Source organism: Lissotriton vulgaris, chromosome 8 (genome assembly GCF_964263255.1).
Source record: "Lissotriton vulgaris chromosome 8, aLisVul1.2, whole genome shotgun sequence".
Lineage (NCBI taxonomy): Eukaryota > Metazoa > Chordata > Amphibia > Caudata > Salamandridae > Lissotriton > Lissotriton vulgaris.
The window spans coordinates 1,502,846,032-1,502,861,100 of NC_141696.1; the positions used below are offsets into that span (position 1 = coordinate 1,502,846,032).

Here is a 15,069-nt window from a genome sequence, read left to right on the forward strand (position 1 = left end):
ATGGTCGGACCAGAGCACCGGGACTAGCTCTATGTCCTCAAGTGTGGCCGTGGAAAAGACCTGATCCAGTGTGTGACCCTTGTCGTGTGTGGGGCCAGAAAGAAAAGGCACCAGACCAAGGGGAGCTGTGATGTCAAATAGCTTATTCACATCTGGATCCACGTCCTCATCCATATGGAAGTTGAAATCTCCCGCCAACACACAGTGCTCCGCCCTCAACGCCAGGCCTGCCACCACTGCATGAAGATCCTCAAAGAAAGATCCAGTCGGACCAGGGGGTCTATATACCAGCAACCCTGTAAGGGCTTGATGGGAAGCCAGAGTGATAGAAAAAGCCAAAGACTCGGAACCAATGATGGTATAAGTCGGGATGATAGAGCAAGCAGCCTGCTTGTTCACAACAAGAGCCACCCCTCTCCCCTTCAGTCTGTCTTTACGAAAGATGTTATACTCTGGTGGAATAGCTGCCAAGATGTCCGGATTGGATGAATCACCCAACCACGTTTCTGTTAGCATTAAACATAGTGGTTGTTCTGTAGCAAGGAGGTCATAGATCTCCAAGGAGTGTTTGCAGACAGATCTAGTATTAAGAAGTAGGCAGAGATGTTTCGTTCTAACCTCTTCTTTCCGTAGTGACAAAACCGGAACATAGGTGGGTGTCCAACCACAGCCCGGGCATCGTCTCTTACCTCTACAAAGAGCGGGAAAAACAGTACAACAGGCACCTGAGACCTTATGCAAGGAGCGAAGTTCCAGCGAAGAATAGTAAATCATCCTCCTGACAGCTACGGAGGACCCAGAGAGAGCTGACCCGTCCGCCACTCCGTCGCCTCCGGGACGCTGACCAGCGCAGACAGGCAGGACTCTGGCAAGACTCAGGCAAAGCGAGGGCGACCCCGCTACGCGATCCCGTTACGCTGTGAGGACAGGTTTAAAAAGGGCCTTTTTGGTGAGGTAGAGACCGCCCCACGAGGACGCTCAATATGGGGCTGCCAAAGCATCACTGACCTTCCCAAGATGGCGCCCACGAAGTATGCGCTGCAGAATCCTCCAGCCCAGAACCGGACCCGCTAAAGCAGCGGTGCAGAACTATTACAATGCAGGTAAGGGGGCAATTCCCAATTAAAAGCAAGGGCTAAGAAAAACAAAACAAACAGAAATAAAAAACGGGCGTTTTAAAAACGAGCGCGCTGACCAAGTCGCGCTTAGAGCAAGGAGTGAATGCTATGCTGAGCCGCCCCACGGGCAAACAATACCACTAGCACCTTTGGTAATTTAGGCCCGTAGCTTACTGTTATGACCAATTCATTGTAACAACAGTGAAACTGCGAATTATAGGTTATAGCGAGTAAATCGGCATTTTACTTCTGTTTGATCTTAATTTCAAGCTTAATCTATGTATGTGCTCTAATGTACTTTGCACTTGCACTTTACTTTAGCATACAGTTTCTGTGGCGAGTTATTGTATATATACATGTTTTATACAAAAAGCACTTGCACTTTATTACTAAGGAATTGTCATTAATTTCGCTATGAACTTTGCCTTATTACTCGCGTTTATCATTTAAAAATTCATTTTTTTGTAGTGAAACAAGATCTAATTATGAGCACTATGCTATCATTCATGTGTGATATTTACATGTTTAATGAATTATATAATCTGTCAACCTCATTTTTATGATTAGCTACTGCGCCATTGTATGCACTTTTGCCTTTCATCCATTTTTTAAGGTTGATAGGGCTTATAACTCACTTTATATGCATCACTTACTCCTGACGTGTCATGTGATCAAGCTCCGCCTGCTGAGCGAAACGCGTCAAGGAGAGCACTTGCTCTGTTTATGCTGCTAATAAACCTTACTGCAACACGATTCACGGTGTGATGGCATTTCTTTAATCTTCATTTGAAGTGACTTTAAGGGAGAGGTGGTCTGCGCCTGCTTGTGCCCGCTCTGATAGCGGTGAGGATTTTCCTTTATATATATATATATATATATATATATATATATATATATATATATATATATATATATATATATATATATATATATATATATATATATATATATATATATATATATATATATATATATATATATATATATATATATATATATATATATCTCTGGAACAGAGTGCACACACACTCAAAATGAGATTCGTAGATAATTAATGAAGTAGAATTCTACAGGCCCTGCTATGCATTTCGGCTTTGACAGCCTTGCTCACGCACGGGGCGGCTGTCAAAAACAGCATCGTAAATACATACAGGTGTGCTCGACAAGTAAACATAAAAAGTGAAAATGGACTAGCCATGGAGCTGTGCCTCAAAAGTTCCCCACATTATGTTGTCATCTTGGAACAGTTAATCACAGTGCACAGTGTAAAGGAGACATTTTACAAATTAGTCGGTGGGTGGTTACGAGAAAATAACATGAACATGGTGAACAGGGGATACAAAAAAATAATAAATCTCGTCCCCAAAAGTCATAATAATGTTTCTCGCGACAAACATCATGTTATGCTAAAACATAAATGAGACGCATAATCAAACAGATGTGCCGCTATTGCTGAAAAAAGAAAACAAAGTTTTAATGCAAAGCCAGTGTTGCTTCGCTGTTCTAGGACTAACCATTTACCTCTATAACAGGCTCTATTCAGAATGTTGCCATCTTAGAACAGGTTGACGCAGTGCAAGAAATATATACAATTGCAGAAATGATGTTTAAATCCCCAAGTTGAAAACAAATTAAGTGAGATAACATAAGACATAGTGATAATTGTTAGGCAAAGGAAAGTATTGGGTACTATTGTATGTTCAAGAGCAATATATTCAGAGAGCATATATCCCATGTTAGAACCCACCAATTCATGGTGGTTGACCTGCTTTACTATGTTCTGAATGGGTCTCCAATTCATTAATTTATCATGAATTAACAAATCATTAATTCTGAAAGACAGGCATCTTTATTCATGGCGTAAAGTGCAGTCTCCTAACTTTACTTGTTCTGTAAAACACCCTCTTTTTCCTCACAATCTTGTGTAAATCCTTCTTTATTCTAAAGTGTTGCTGCCATACAAAAGCAAAGCACTTGAATGTTTGAAAATGTTCAACCTAAAATTCTGGGTCTTCATTTATATACACTTTATTGATCTCTTGAAATGATGTAATTTTCTAAGCAGTCGCGGACCCCCGGAGTAGGCTTCATGAGATTTCCTTGCACTCAAACTTCAGCTAATCGTGCAGAGATGCGAATGTGCCCATCAGTTTCTTGTCACCCCCTCTAAACAGCTGAAGGATGCAACATGTATTTTGTGTAATATATGTAAAGTTGTACATTTAGTGCTTTATGTCTTGTTACTGTCACCACTTAGCAACCATTGCACCTGACACATTCTCCTCGTCTTTTCACTTAGACTCATTTATTTATTTATTTATTTAAAGGTTTTGTAGAGCGCGTGGTAACCCTAGAGCATCCCAGCGCTAGAACCTGAAACTCCCGGGGTTCAGCATTGGAGGGGGGTTATGGGTGAGGGAAGAGAAGGGTCTTTAGTGATTTTCTGAACTGGAGGAGATTGGGTTCAGTTCTCAGTCTCCGGGGGAGGTTGTTCCAGTGTTTGGCCGTGTGGACCGAGAAGCGGCGGCCTCCGGACCTGGCTTTTTTCACTCTGGGGACTGTGATGAGGTTCTCTCCGCTGGACCGGAGGGCCCTTTCCGCTTTGTAGGGGATGATGAATTCCTTGAGGAGGGGAGGGCCGTTGTTATGGAGGGTTTTGTCGGCCGGACAGAGGGCCTTGAAGGCCACCCTTTCTCTGACTGGGAGCCAGTGGAGAAGCTTAAGAGCTGGCTTTGCCGATGATCTGGCGGGTGTGTCAGTGAGTAGGCGGGCTGCGGCGTTTTGAACTTTCTGCAAGGTGTTGAGGGTGGCTTCGGGAGCTCCCAGATAGATTGCGTTGCAGTAGTCAAGTCTTGCCAGGATGAGGCCCTGAATCAGGAGTTTCTTGGCGGTCGCGGGGAGCAAGGGGAAGATCTTTCTGCAGGCCCTGAGAAGTCCAAAGCAGATTCCTGCCGTCTTTTTTGCCTGTGTTCTGAAGCTCAGGTCATTTTCAATCCATACGCCAAGGCTCTTGACCTCTTCCTTGGGTGCGGGGGGGTCACCCAAGCAGTTGGGCCAGAGGTGTGGCGGCAGGGAGGGCCCTTTGTGTCCAAGCAGCAAGATCTCGGTCTTGGAACCGTTCAGTTTTAGTGAAGAGGAGTTAATCCAGCTGTGGACTTCAGTGAGACAGCTGTGGAGATCAGAGGGGGATTGGTGCGGATGTGAGAGGGTTACCACCAGCTGGGTATCGTCGGCGTAGTTGATGATTGATACGCCGAATGGACTGACCAGTTTCTCCAGCGGAGCCATGTACACGTTAAATAACGAAGGGCTAAGGGATGAGCCCTGCGGTACACCACAGCGGAGGGGGATAGCGGGTGAGTGGCTGTCGTTCTCCCAGACTTGGAAGGAGCGACCTTCAAGAAAGGATTTTAGCCACTTCAGGGCTGTACCCCTTACTCCGATTTCTCCCAGTCGTTGGATTAGGGTAAGGTGATCCACAGTGTCGAAGGCCGCACTGAGGTCCAGGAGGATCACTGCCACTGATCCTCCCGTGTCCAGAATGCTTCTGGCCTTCTCCACTGCTGCCAGGAGGGCGATGTCAGTGCCCTGACCTGGACGGAACCCTGTCTGGGAGTCCCCGAGTAAGTTGTTATTCTCCAGGAATAGTGACAGTTGTTTGTTCACTAACTTCTCCGTGATCTTACTGTTACCTGGGAGAAGGGAGATAGGTCTGTAGTTGGAGAGGTCCTGGGGGTCTAAAGAAGGTTTCTTTAGTAGGCCTTTGACCGCTGCCGCTTTCCAGTTAGGGGGGACTAGGCCCTGCGAGAGGGAGGACTTGATACTGACCTAAGTAGAATATTGTCCTGCTTGTAAAGAATTTAATTTGAAAATGCTACTATTTGGTAGACATTAGGAAATGAACAACCATGCCTTGAACTCACTTACATTTATAGGCTGTACTTCCTTTTAAAAGTGTCACCGTAGCCCCCTCTCCCCCTGTTGAGGGATCACTCTGCAGGTGTACCTCTTACGAGTCTTTCAGGAGCGTCTGATGTCTGGGCTAAAGTCTGAAAGACGCCACGAAATGGCTCACAACACATCTGGCCATGCCACTGTTATGAGCATTGTCTATCCATGACCTTTAAAAGAAGTGCTCTCCAATAAACAAGCAACTTATTGTGTCAATATCCCTGAGTAATGTACAATACGGTGGAATGCACCCTCGCTTCACTTCCCAGACACCCATCATAGACTGCTTCACACTGTATAAAACTGCAGGGTGACCTCTTAATTCATGTGAACTGACTCCCAGCAGACCTGGTGGAGACATAACTGAGAAGACTTATAAATGGCCTGGAAAAAACAAAGTGGGCGGGAAATCCAAAAGGCGAAGCTTGAGCCTGTGTGCGGGCTGTGGGGCAAGAGCAGACTTGTAGCAGCAGATTTGATTGGGATTGACTGCCCTTGTTGGATACTTGCAATCTATGTTGCACATGCATTTATTTTTAGATTTTGTTATACCTTTTTTGCTGTGTCGTAATGTGTTCCCTCTGTACTTTTCCCCTACAGAAAGCCAATCAAGTACCCAAAGGTCGGTGACCCTTGGCCTGTCTTTGGGAGCTGTGCTGGTCTTTGGTCTTGTCGCAGCTGGGATCCTCTTTTCAAAGGTAAACAGGTTTTCTTGAAATGTAGAGTTGCCAGAAACTGTCAAGAGTGTTTGGCAATGCAAACACGTTTAGTTGACCTGGCCCTTTGCTCTTAGGTGGAACTTGCTTATCTCTTGGTACTAGATTTTCAGCAATGTATCGTACTATAAATATGCTGAAATCCTAAGGATTACATATATGTTACTTAGGACCAGGCCAATCTTAGTCCAGGAGATCCTCTACATGGGGATATTGGTGCACTGTGTGATCCGCAGACAGTGCAGAAGGAACTCACATTATCCATTAAAGGGTTCTACAACCAGATGAAGGGTGACCTTAACCTTTCAAGTCACAGATTAGCATCCAACATATGTCCCACAGCTACTAACAACCCTCCATATGGAGGAGTGGAAGTAATTAATACCCTGCTCTACCATCGACAATGCCATTTGAAAGGAATCAGCCACCGACTATTTAACAAATCAGTTTTGGGCAGTCTGCACTTAACTATGGCACTGAATAAATAGAGAGCTGCCTTACGGTGCTATGATTAGGGTGAGGGATAAATTCCACTCCGCCAGCACATGCAACGTAGAATTCTGGCCAAATGCTGTCAGCCTTTGCATGGCAGCGTTTTATGTTGCGCGCAGTACTCCAACAGCAAGTTGGCGAACAAGAGTTGGCATCCCCAAGCTTGATTTTTGGACACAAGAAGGGCACCCAGCAATATTTTCTCAATGTGGGTGGTCACGGACAGTAATGGTGACAAAGCTTCCGCTTGAGTAGAAAATCGACTCGAGCTGCAGTAAAATTCGCTCGAGAGGCAGAGTACTCTGGTGTCGTTCACGCTGATTTATCAGCACGGAACAACCTCCTGCCACTAAAAAAATGCGCAAGCAGCGCGATGTGCCAATTTCCACCCATTTGCAGAACTCTGCGGAATCTTCCAGCGTTTTCATGTAATTCCGATGCTTATCTCGTTCCGCCAACCCCTAGCTAAGATACAGGAAACATCGTTTACAACGCTGTCTCCACAATGCAATGGCATTACAACGCGGTCGTTACAATGACTGCGTTGTTACTACGCAATACCACTGCATCGCAAGTTATTACAGCGACTTACAGTCGGGGTGCACTGGTATTGGATTTAAAATCCAACACCTTCCCTGCTGTTGCACAAACTGGAGTAGGAATAGTAAATAATACTATTCCTAAGACAAGCGCAACCCCTACTGCAAGTCGTTGTAATGATGTAACGGTATTGCGTAGTAACAACGTAGTCGTCGTAACGACCGCGTTTTAATGGCATGCAACCAAATCGCATGCGTTTTAAGGAGCTATATTCCTAAGATACATCTTATCCTCTGTAGCATTCACCTCAGTGTCTAGGAGCTGCAGAGCTGTTTGCTTAATATTTAGGGTAGATTGCCACACATGCACTAATTGTTGTTTGGGGACAAGATGCAGTTCCTCAGTCACTTCTTTAACAGTGTACCAAAAGCTATTGAACAAGGGGAGAGTATATGCTTTAAGTGGACCAGTGTCTGTCAGGTCTTGCATGGGGTCAAAGCAACATTGTGGATATTTCAGTTTACAGTGTGTGTCCCAGAGCCTAAGATATCATTTCATTCCAATTGAATAACCTAGTAATCAACCTTTACTTTCAAATGTACCAAATTACATCTTTTATTGAATATGACTCAGAATAATGATGCTGTCTGAACTGTTAAATAAACAATTTGTTGAGTAGTGATTTGTGTTACTCTTTGTCTAGTAAGACTCTATTTATGAATCGGTCAAGCTCATGATTTTATTTCTTAAGTATTCAACTGTGCACCGAGTTACATAGGCCACAACTCTTGTTGAAGTTTGCAAGATATGTTACTTACGTTAAGGCCACCGCTTTTTTCATCCCACTTAAATCACCCAAGTCAGCAAAATCACTTGATGATTTTTTTATTATTTGTTTCTGGAGCTAAATAATGGTCTGCTTCTATATTGCCTGTTACTTTTTTGAAGGCAAGGGTAATTTACTTTTACAGTGTACAGGGCAGTCTTAGAAGTGGCTCCCATCAGGTCGTTCAAAGCCAAACAAAGGATGCCTCTTCCTTTTTCAGGAGAGGTAGCATTTAGGAATCCTATAACACCCATTCTCCTCTGCTGACATGTTGATTTGTTGGAAATAGTTCAGTTACCACCGACACAGGTAGATCAGGTAGGTATCCCTGTACGCTGTTGATCTCTTGATATATATTGGTGCCCCCCACAACTCTGGACCGGTCAATTTTATAGCAAACCAGTCTAAGTTTTAGAGGTATACTAAGTGAGGATGTCGGGAGGGTAATGTTTAATTCTTAGGCATCAATTCCGATGGGACCAGTAACAGCAGCCGTGATCAGAAATGTTTTTTTTGTAACTACGAGGGCACTCAGACGCGAATTATCGATTCTCACTGTAATTCCAGATGTTTGCAAGCTCCCCCCCACACCTCATTAGTGTTGCCTTGACAAGGCACTCCCAACAGTGATTGCTTGAGAGTCCTACCAGGATTAGAATGGATGATGCAAATTATAGTCCATGATGCTGGAAAGGGAGTGAGGTGAGGCAGACCGCAGCAGCATCGGCTGGGCAGGAGCAGAATTGGCAGGATCCCAATCGACGGTCCATGTGGGGTCAGGCATCACATGGAGCAGTGCTGCCTCCACCTTCTGTATGCCAAGCCTGCCAACAGAATCAGGACAGAAAGGTACTTGGGGCTGTATATTACGCTATGTCGTTTTGTATAAAGCATTAATCCCCCATGATGGTATCCAGGGGCTTGAGCAGGTGTTTAGGCGTGTTATCCCCATAGAGTTATTCAAGAACAGGGTCTTTAGCTTCTTGCAGAGCTCCAGAAAAGAGGAGGAGGCTTTGATGTATTATGGGAGGATGTTCCATGTCTTGGATGCGATGTAGGAGAACAGGTGACCCCCTGCTCAGCTTTTGTGAATGTGGGGTTTGTGTGCGCAAGTGAGTGAGGCTGAGCATAGGTGTCCGCCAGGCTTGGGAAAGTGTATACGGATGTTCAGGTAAGCTGGTCCAGTGTTGTGCAAGGGTTTGTATGTGTGTGAGGATTTTGAATTGGCTGTGTTTATCAGTGGGTAGCCAGTGGAGCTCTCTGAGGTGGGGGTGAGGTTTGGGCCTAGCATGGGAGGTTAAGTATGAGTCTTGCAGACGCGTTCTAGATGGTCTGAAGTCTGCAATCGAGCTGCTTGGAGATTCCAGCATAGTGTGTGGTGTTGTAGTCTAGTTTGCTTGTGATGAGTGCTTGTGTGATGGTTTTCTGTGGACACTTGAATATCTTTCGTAGCATAAATAGGATGTGGAAGCAGGTAGCACTCACTGTGTTGACTTGTGCCGTCATGTCGAGCTTGTCGTCCAGGATGAACCCCAGATTTCTGGCACTGTTGGGGGTGTTGGTCCAAGCTCAGTCAGTCAGCAGATGGTCCTGTTTCTAAAGACCAGTACTTCCGTCTTATTGGAGTTTAGCTTCAAGCAGTTGATACTCCATTCTGATACCATCGTCAGGCAGCTGGTGCAGTTGGCTCTGGTAGTGGCTGTCCTGTCTGTCAGGAAGAGGATTAGTTGGGTGTCGTTGGAGTTTGGAGATCGGAGGATGTTCTAACCACACACACAAGCATTACCCACTAACCAGCCACAGCAGGCCAGCTTTCCTGATTTGCATTGTGCAACCACTCGATAACCAATCTAGTGGAGCAACCTAGTCTGTCTACCAGTCGAATTTGATTTTTATCCTGATAACTGTGTACTTGACTTTACTGCCCTATGTATAATTTTGCTTTGGGTGTCACGGGTAAAGCAGTTCCTCTATTCTATGTAAAAACAGTGACTGAATCTTGATACACTATTTCATATTGGATGTTTCATTGGGTTCTGAGTTTCTAAACCACCACCCTTCCGAGTAAGCCTTTGGCTGCGTCTGCATCCATACTCTGTGGGTCAAGGGCTAAAGAAGCAAACTCAGAGCTTAGATTTGGGCTCAACAGTGGAGTAAGGCCCAAGGACACCAGTGATAAAAGGTGCTGATTGTTACAGTCTGAGCCCAGTATCTATCTGCCCTGGAACTTCAGAAAAGTTCCTGAAACAATAAAATAATGTGCAGTGTTGGTAGAGACCGGACAGTATTCTGAATGTCTCCTGCCAACACAGACATTGTAACCTTGAAATGAGAGCCTTACGATTACCTGTACAACACCTTGGGACGAAGATAATGCCAAGATCCTCTTCTAAACCAAATTTCTCTAAACCAATTCAAGGCTCTGTTTGGCTCTCACCTGGTAAGGAGTGTTCTTTATTTATTGTGGTGATTTTTAAAAGCTTACCCTCTGTACTAGCATAGCAAGTGTTGGATGAAGTGCTGCACTTTCCTGGCTTTGTATGCCATTTCAGATAGTCTAAGAACTCCACTTTATTGAGTACATATAATTTCTTTCTAATAAAACAATGTTATGGACTTTTACAGATCACATGTAGTGCTATTAAAGTTCAAATGTTTTTTTTTTTTATTTCCAAAATCTTTATTAACACCTTATGTTGTCGAACACAGCTCGGTGCCTACAACCTTATGCAGGCCGTCAGCTTGGTTTACGGTCAAAAAGTAAATTTCGATGAAGCGTAGAGATACACAGCAAGCCGCCTGCAACCACTTTGGGCCGGCCGCGGTCACGGAATTTTTTTTTTTTTTTTGGTACCAACACTTTTATGATTTCATTATTTGAACACAGATTAACAAACTAACATTGTGGCAGGCATGTTGATTATTCCACATCATAGGCTTGGCTCTATATACAATAAATATCAATTACACGTGGTCAGGGCGACCACTCCTTCTCAGTTGTTTTAAAGTACATGTTAACATCTGTCTCCCCCTTTTGTTTAGTCTTCGCCTTCTTCGTCATCTGAATTGGCAGTGTCGTTCTCTGGTAAAGGATCACAAATCTCTCCCCGATAGACATTCCATGGAGTCCAGATTTTGTTCCATTTGCGTGGGCTTGCCCTGGTTGTATACACTGCCCGTTCCGTAATCATCACCACATCCATATTTCTACACCATTGCGTTAACGTGGGTAGATCCGGTGCGCCCCATTTCTGAGCTATGTCTCTCTTCGCGACCATCATGCCCACAGTAGCCCATATTTGACCATGCCTAGTTAGGTCGTTCGGGTCCCATATATTCAAAAGACACTTGCGCGGCTCCGGACCTATAGAGATCTCCAATGTTTGTGAGATGGTGCGCAATACCTGTTTCCAATATTCGTTTATGAGTGGACATTCCCAGATAGTATGAATAAGTGTACCCTCTTCCCCACACCCACGAAGACAGTAGGTATGATGAGCCCGTTGTATTTTGTGGTTCTAGTGTAATACACCGATGCAAGATTTTAAGTTGCACCAGGCGTAGCTTTGCAGAGATCCCCACTTCTTTTGGGGAGGCCAAACCTTTGTTCCATTCCGAGTCATCCATGTTGCCTATTTCAGCCCCCCATTTTTCTCTTAATTTCAGTGTAGGGTCTGATAGGTTGTTAATTAGTTTCCGGTATGTAAGGGATGTGGCACTATGTTGCATATATTCTGTGAGCAATCGGTCCTCCAGAGAGGAGGCCTCCGGAACCTCTGTGTTCGCTGGCATTGCCGTCAGTAGGGCGTGTCTGATCTGAATATATCTGTATGATTCATTTGCTCCCAACTCGTACTGCTGTTGAAGTTGGGCGAACGGAACTACTGTGTCCTTGTCCCACAGGTCTCCCACCGTGGAAATCCTAATATTGTCCCATTGTGCGAAGCCTTTACTATTTCTCAGGCGTCCCAATGCTTTGGAGTCCCATAGTGGGGTGAGCCTAGTGATCTTACCCTTCCACCCCAAAGTTCACATTTTTAAAATCATATATGACAGACACTTATTAATATGGAGCACACATCATACTATACCATTCATGATAGTTACAACAAACTATCACTTTTACATCGCATGGGTTATCTACTTACAATCCGGACTCTTCTCCAATTCCTCAAATTTCTATTCAGTCCCCAAATTATAGCATGCTATTGGGAGGATCCTCCTAATTTTCACACAAGAGTTCTCAAGTGCCTTGGAACGGTCAATATCCCTTGGCCATTGTGTGCAGGCTCTTTGTTATATGCAAAAACAACAGTTGATGGACAGAATGCGGAACAATGTCATAGATGCACCTCAGTACAGAGATCTGGGCCTAAATCCATCGGTTTTTTTGCCCACCATGCCATTCCAGTTTGAACCCAGCCATATGCAAATCAGTCTTGACCCTGTGCCCCATGGGAACAGTCCAGCCCGAACTGCCAAGCCAGGTCCTCCTTGGACTGGAAACAAGCATCCTAGGACCGGTTTCGGGCTTTCAGCCCTCATCAGCCAGGATAGCTTGATTCCAGTGGCATGGAGATCACAGGACTCGCGTATGAGCATACCCGTCCCACTCAGGGTGACAAATGCAAAAACAACAGTTGATGGACTGAATGCAGAACAATGTCATACATCCACCCCAGTACAGAGATCTGGGCCTAAATCCATAGTTTTTTTGCTCACCATGCCATTCCACTTTGAACCTAGCCATATGTAAATCAGTCTTGACCCTGTGCCCAGATCTTCTGACCGGGGGAGAATGTTTGCATTGTCAGCATTCCGTCCATCATTTGTTTGCTGTAACACTTTTTGCCCTAAGTGGGATGGGTATGCCCAGACGTAGGTCCCTTGCTCACTGTGCCACTGGATTTAAGCTAGCCTGGCTGAAGAAGGGTGACATACCCTGAAACCGGTCCCAGGATGCTTGTTTCCGGTCCAGGGAGGACCTGGTCTGGCAGTTCGGTCTGGACTGTTCCCATGAGGCACAGGATCAAGACTGATTTGCATATGGCTGGGTCCAAACTGGGGTGGCGGAGTGGGCAAAAGAGCGATGGATTTAACCCAGATCTTTTGACTGGGGGAGAATGTTTGCATTGTCAACATTCCGTCCATCATTTGTTTGCTGTAACACTTTTCGCCCTAAGTGGGATGGGTATCCCCAGACGTGGATCTCTTGCTCATTGTGCCACTGGATTCAAGCTAGCCTGGCTGAAGAAGGGTGACAGACCCTGAAACCGGACCCAGGATGCTTGTTTCCGGTCCAGGGAGAACCTGGCCTGGCAGTTCGGTCTGGACTGTTCCAATGAGGCACAGGGTCAAGACTGATGTGCATATGGCTGGGTCCAAACTGGGGTGGCGGAGTGGCCAATAGAACGATGGATTTAAGCCAGATTGACTGGGGGAGTATGTTTGCATTGTCAGCATTCCGTCCATCATTTGTTTGCTGTAACACTTTTCGTCCTAAGTGGGATGGGTATGCCCAGACGTGGAACCCTTGCTCACTGTGTCTTTGGATTCAAGCTAGCTTGGCTGAAGAAGAGTGACATACCCTGAAACTGGTCCCAGGATGCTTGTTTCCGGTCCAGGGAGGACCTGGCCTTGCAGGTTGGTCTGGACTGTTCCCATGAGGCACAGGGTCAAGACTGATTTGTATATGGCTGGGTCCAAACTGGGGTGGCGGAGTGGACAAAAGAATGATGGATTTAACCCAGATCTTTTGACTGGGGGAGAATGTTTGCATTGTCAGCATTCCGTCCATCATTTGTTTGCTGTAACACTTCTTGCCCTAAGTGGGATGGGTATGCCCAGGCGTAGGTCACTGGCTAACTGTGCCACTGGATTCAAACTAGCCTGGCTGAAGATGGGTGACATACCCTGAAACCGGTCCCAGGATGCTTGTTTCCAGTCCAGGGAGGACCTGGCCTGGCAGTTCGGTCTGGACTGTTCCCATGAGGCACAGGATCAAGACTGATTTGCATATGGCTGGGTACAAACTGGGGTGGCGGAGTGGGCAAAAGAATGATGGATTTAACCCAGATCTTTTGACTGGGGGGAGAATGTTTGCATTGTCAGCATTCCGTCCATCCTTTGTTTGCTGTAACACCTTTCGCCCTAGGTGGGATTGGTATGCCCAGACATGGGTCCCTTGCTCACTGTGCCACTGGATTCAAGCTAGCCTGGCTGAAGAAGGGTGACATACCCTGAAACCGGTCCCAGGATGATTGTTTCCGGTCCAGGGAGGACCTGGCCTGGCAGTTCGGTCTGGACTGTTCCCATGAGGCACAGGATCAAGACTGATTTGCATATCTCTGGGTCCAAACTGGGGTGGCGGAGTGGGCAAAAGAACAATGGATTTAACCCAGATCGTTTGACTGGGGGAGAATGTTTGCATTGTCCCGTCCATCATTTGTTTGCTGTAACAGGCTCTTTGTTATGCCAGTCCTCAACGTTGCCTCTTTCTACAATTATCATACCAAGGAAAAACAATGATAGCTTGTACCTACACGTATCCAGGCCAGATACTATGTCTAAAAGTGTAAGCTGTTATTATCAATTTTCCAACCCGTGACCTTCTCCAGTATGTTAGATACTCTCTTCCACAAGGGTTCAATAGAATAATATGGCTCAATGGTGTGTAGGAGAACCCCCCACACCTTGCAATGTAGACAATTCAGAGTAGTATTCCTCCTAAATTCCCATAATTTGTGCTGGGTAATGTAACTTTTATGCAGATATTTAGGTTGGATCATAGAGAATTGGGTGGCAATGGTGACCTCACTTGAAGCCATTTTGGCTTGTTGGTACTCCTTGTCCATTTCCTTTTCCCCACACATTCTAGAGGTTTTTAAAAGTGTGTGTGGGGTGGATCACATCCAACATGTATAATGGGGAAATCTTACACTTTCTCATATCGCCCATCAACAGTTTCTCCTTCAAAGGGTTAACATCAGGTAGATCTGTAAAGTCTTTGATGTGGGGGTGTGGGTCTTGTCTATGCTGCAGGTATTTACTAATTGATTTTTGTCTTGGTTGAACAAGTTACTTACCTTTTGTAATGCTCTTTCTGGTGGATACTCTAACTGCAGATACTTGTTAATATTCTATAGGCATCAGACTGTATCAGGAAACCTTTCAGCAGTACCCCTGCGAGCTGTTACGTTGGGTCATGCGGCACAACTCCCATATCGCTCCGCTCTGAAACTGACTTAGCCACATATAAACGCCACCCATGAGTGCTGATGTCAGTTGCTTTCTAGACTGTTCACACCCTCAGACAGAGAGCCCAACAGCTAAACTAGTTATATATGTCTAGTCCTGGGACCTTTTTAAGATGGAAAATAAGTAGGGAATTTGCAGTTAGAGTATCCACCACAAATAGTGTTACAGA

At 45.3% G+C, this 15,069-nt stretch overlaps 1 protein-coding gene across 2 annotated transcripts in view; it reads left to right on the forward strand.

The window, feature by feature from the left end:
• TIGIT (T cell immunoreceptor with Ig and ITIM domains) overlaps positions 1-15,069 on the forward strand; it is a 322,385-nt gene that overhangs the window by 232,110 nt on the left and 75,206 nt on the right. For both annotated transcript variants that reach the window (XM_086933538.1, XM_086933537.1), the window contains one exon: positions 5,670-5,767. In XM_086933538.1, the coding sequence (XP_086789664.1) occupies positions 5,670-5,767 (98 nt within the window). The remainder of the gene's footprint in view (positions 1-5,669; positions 5,768-15,069) is intronic.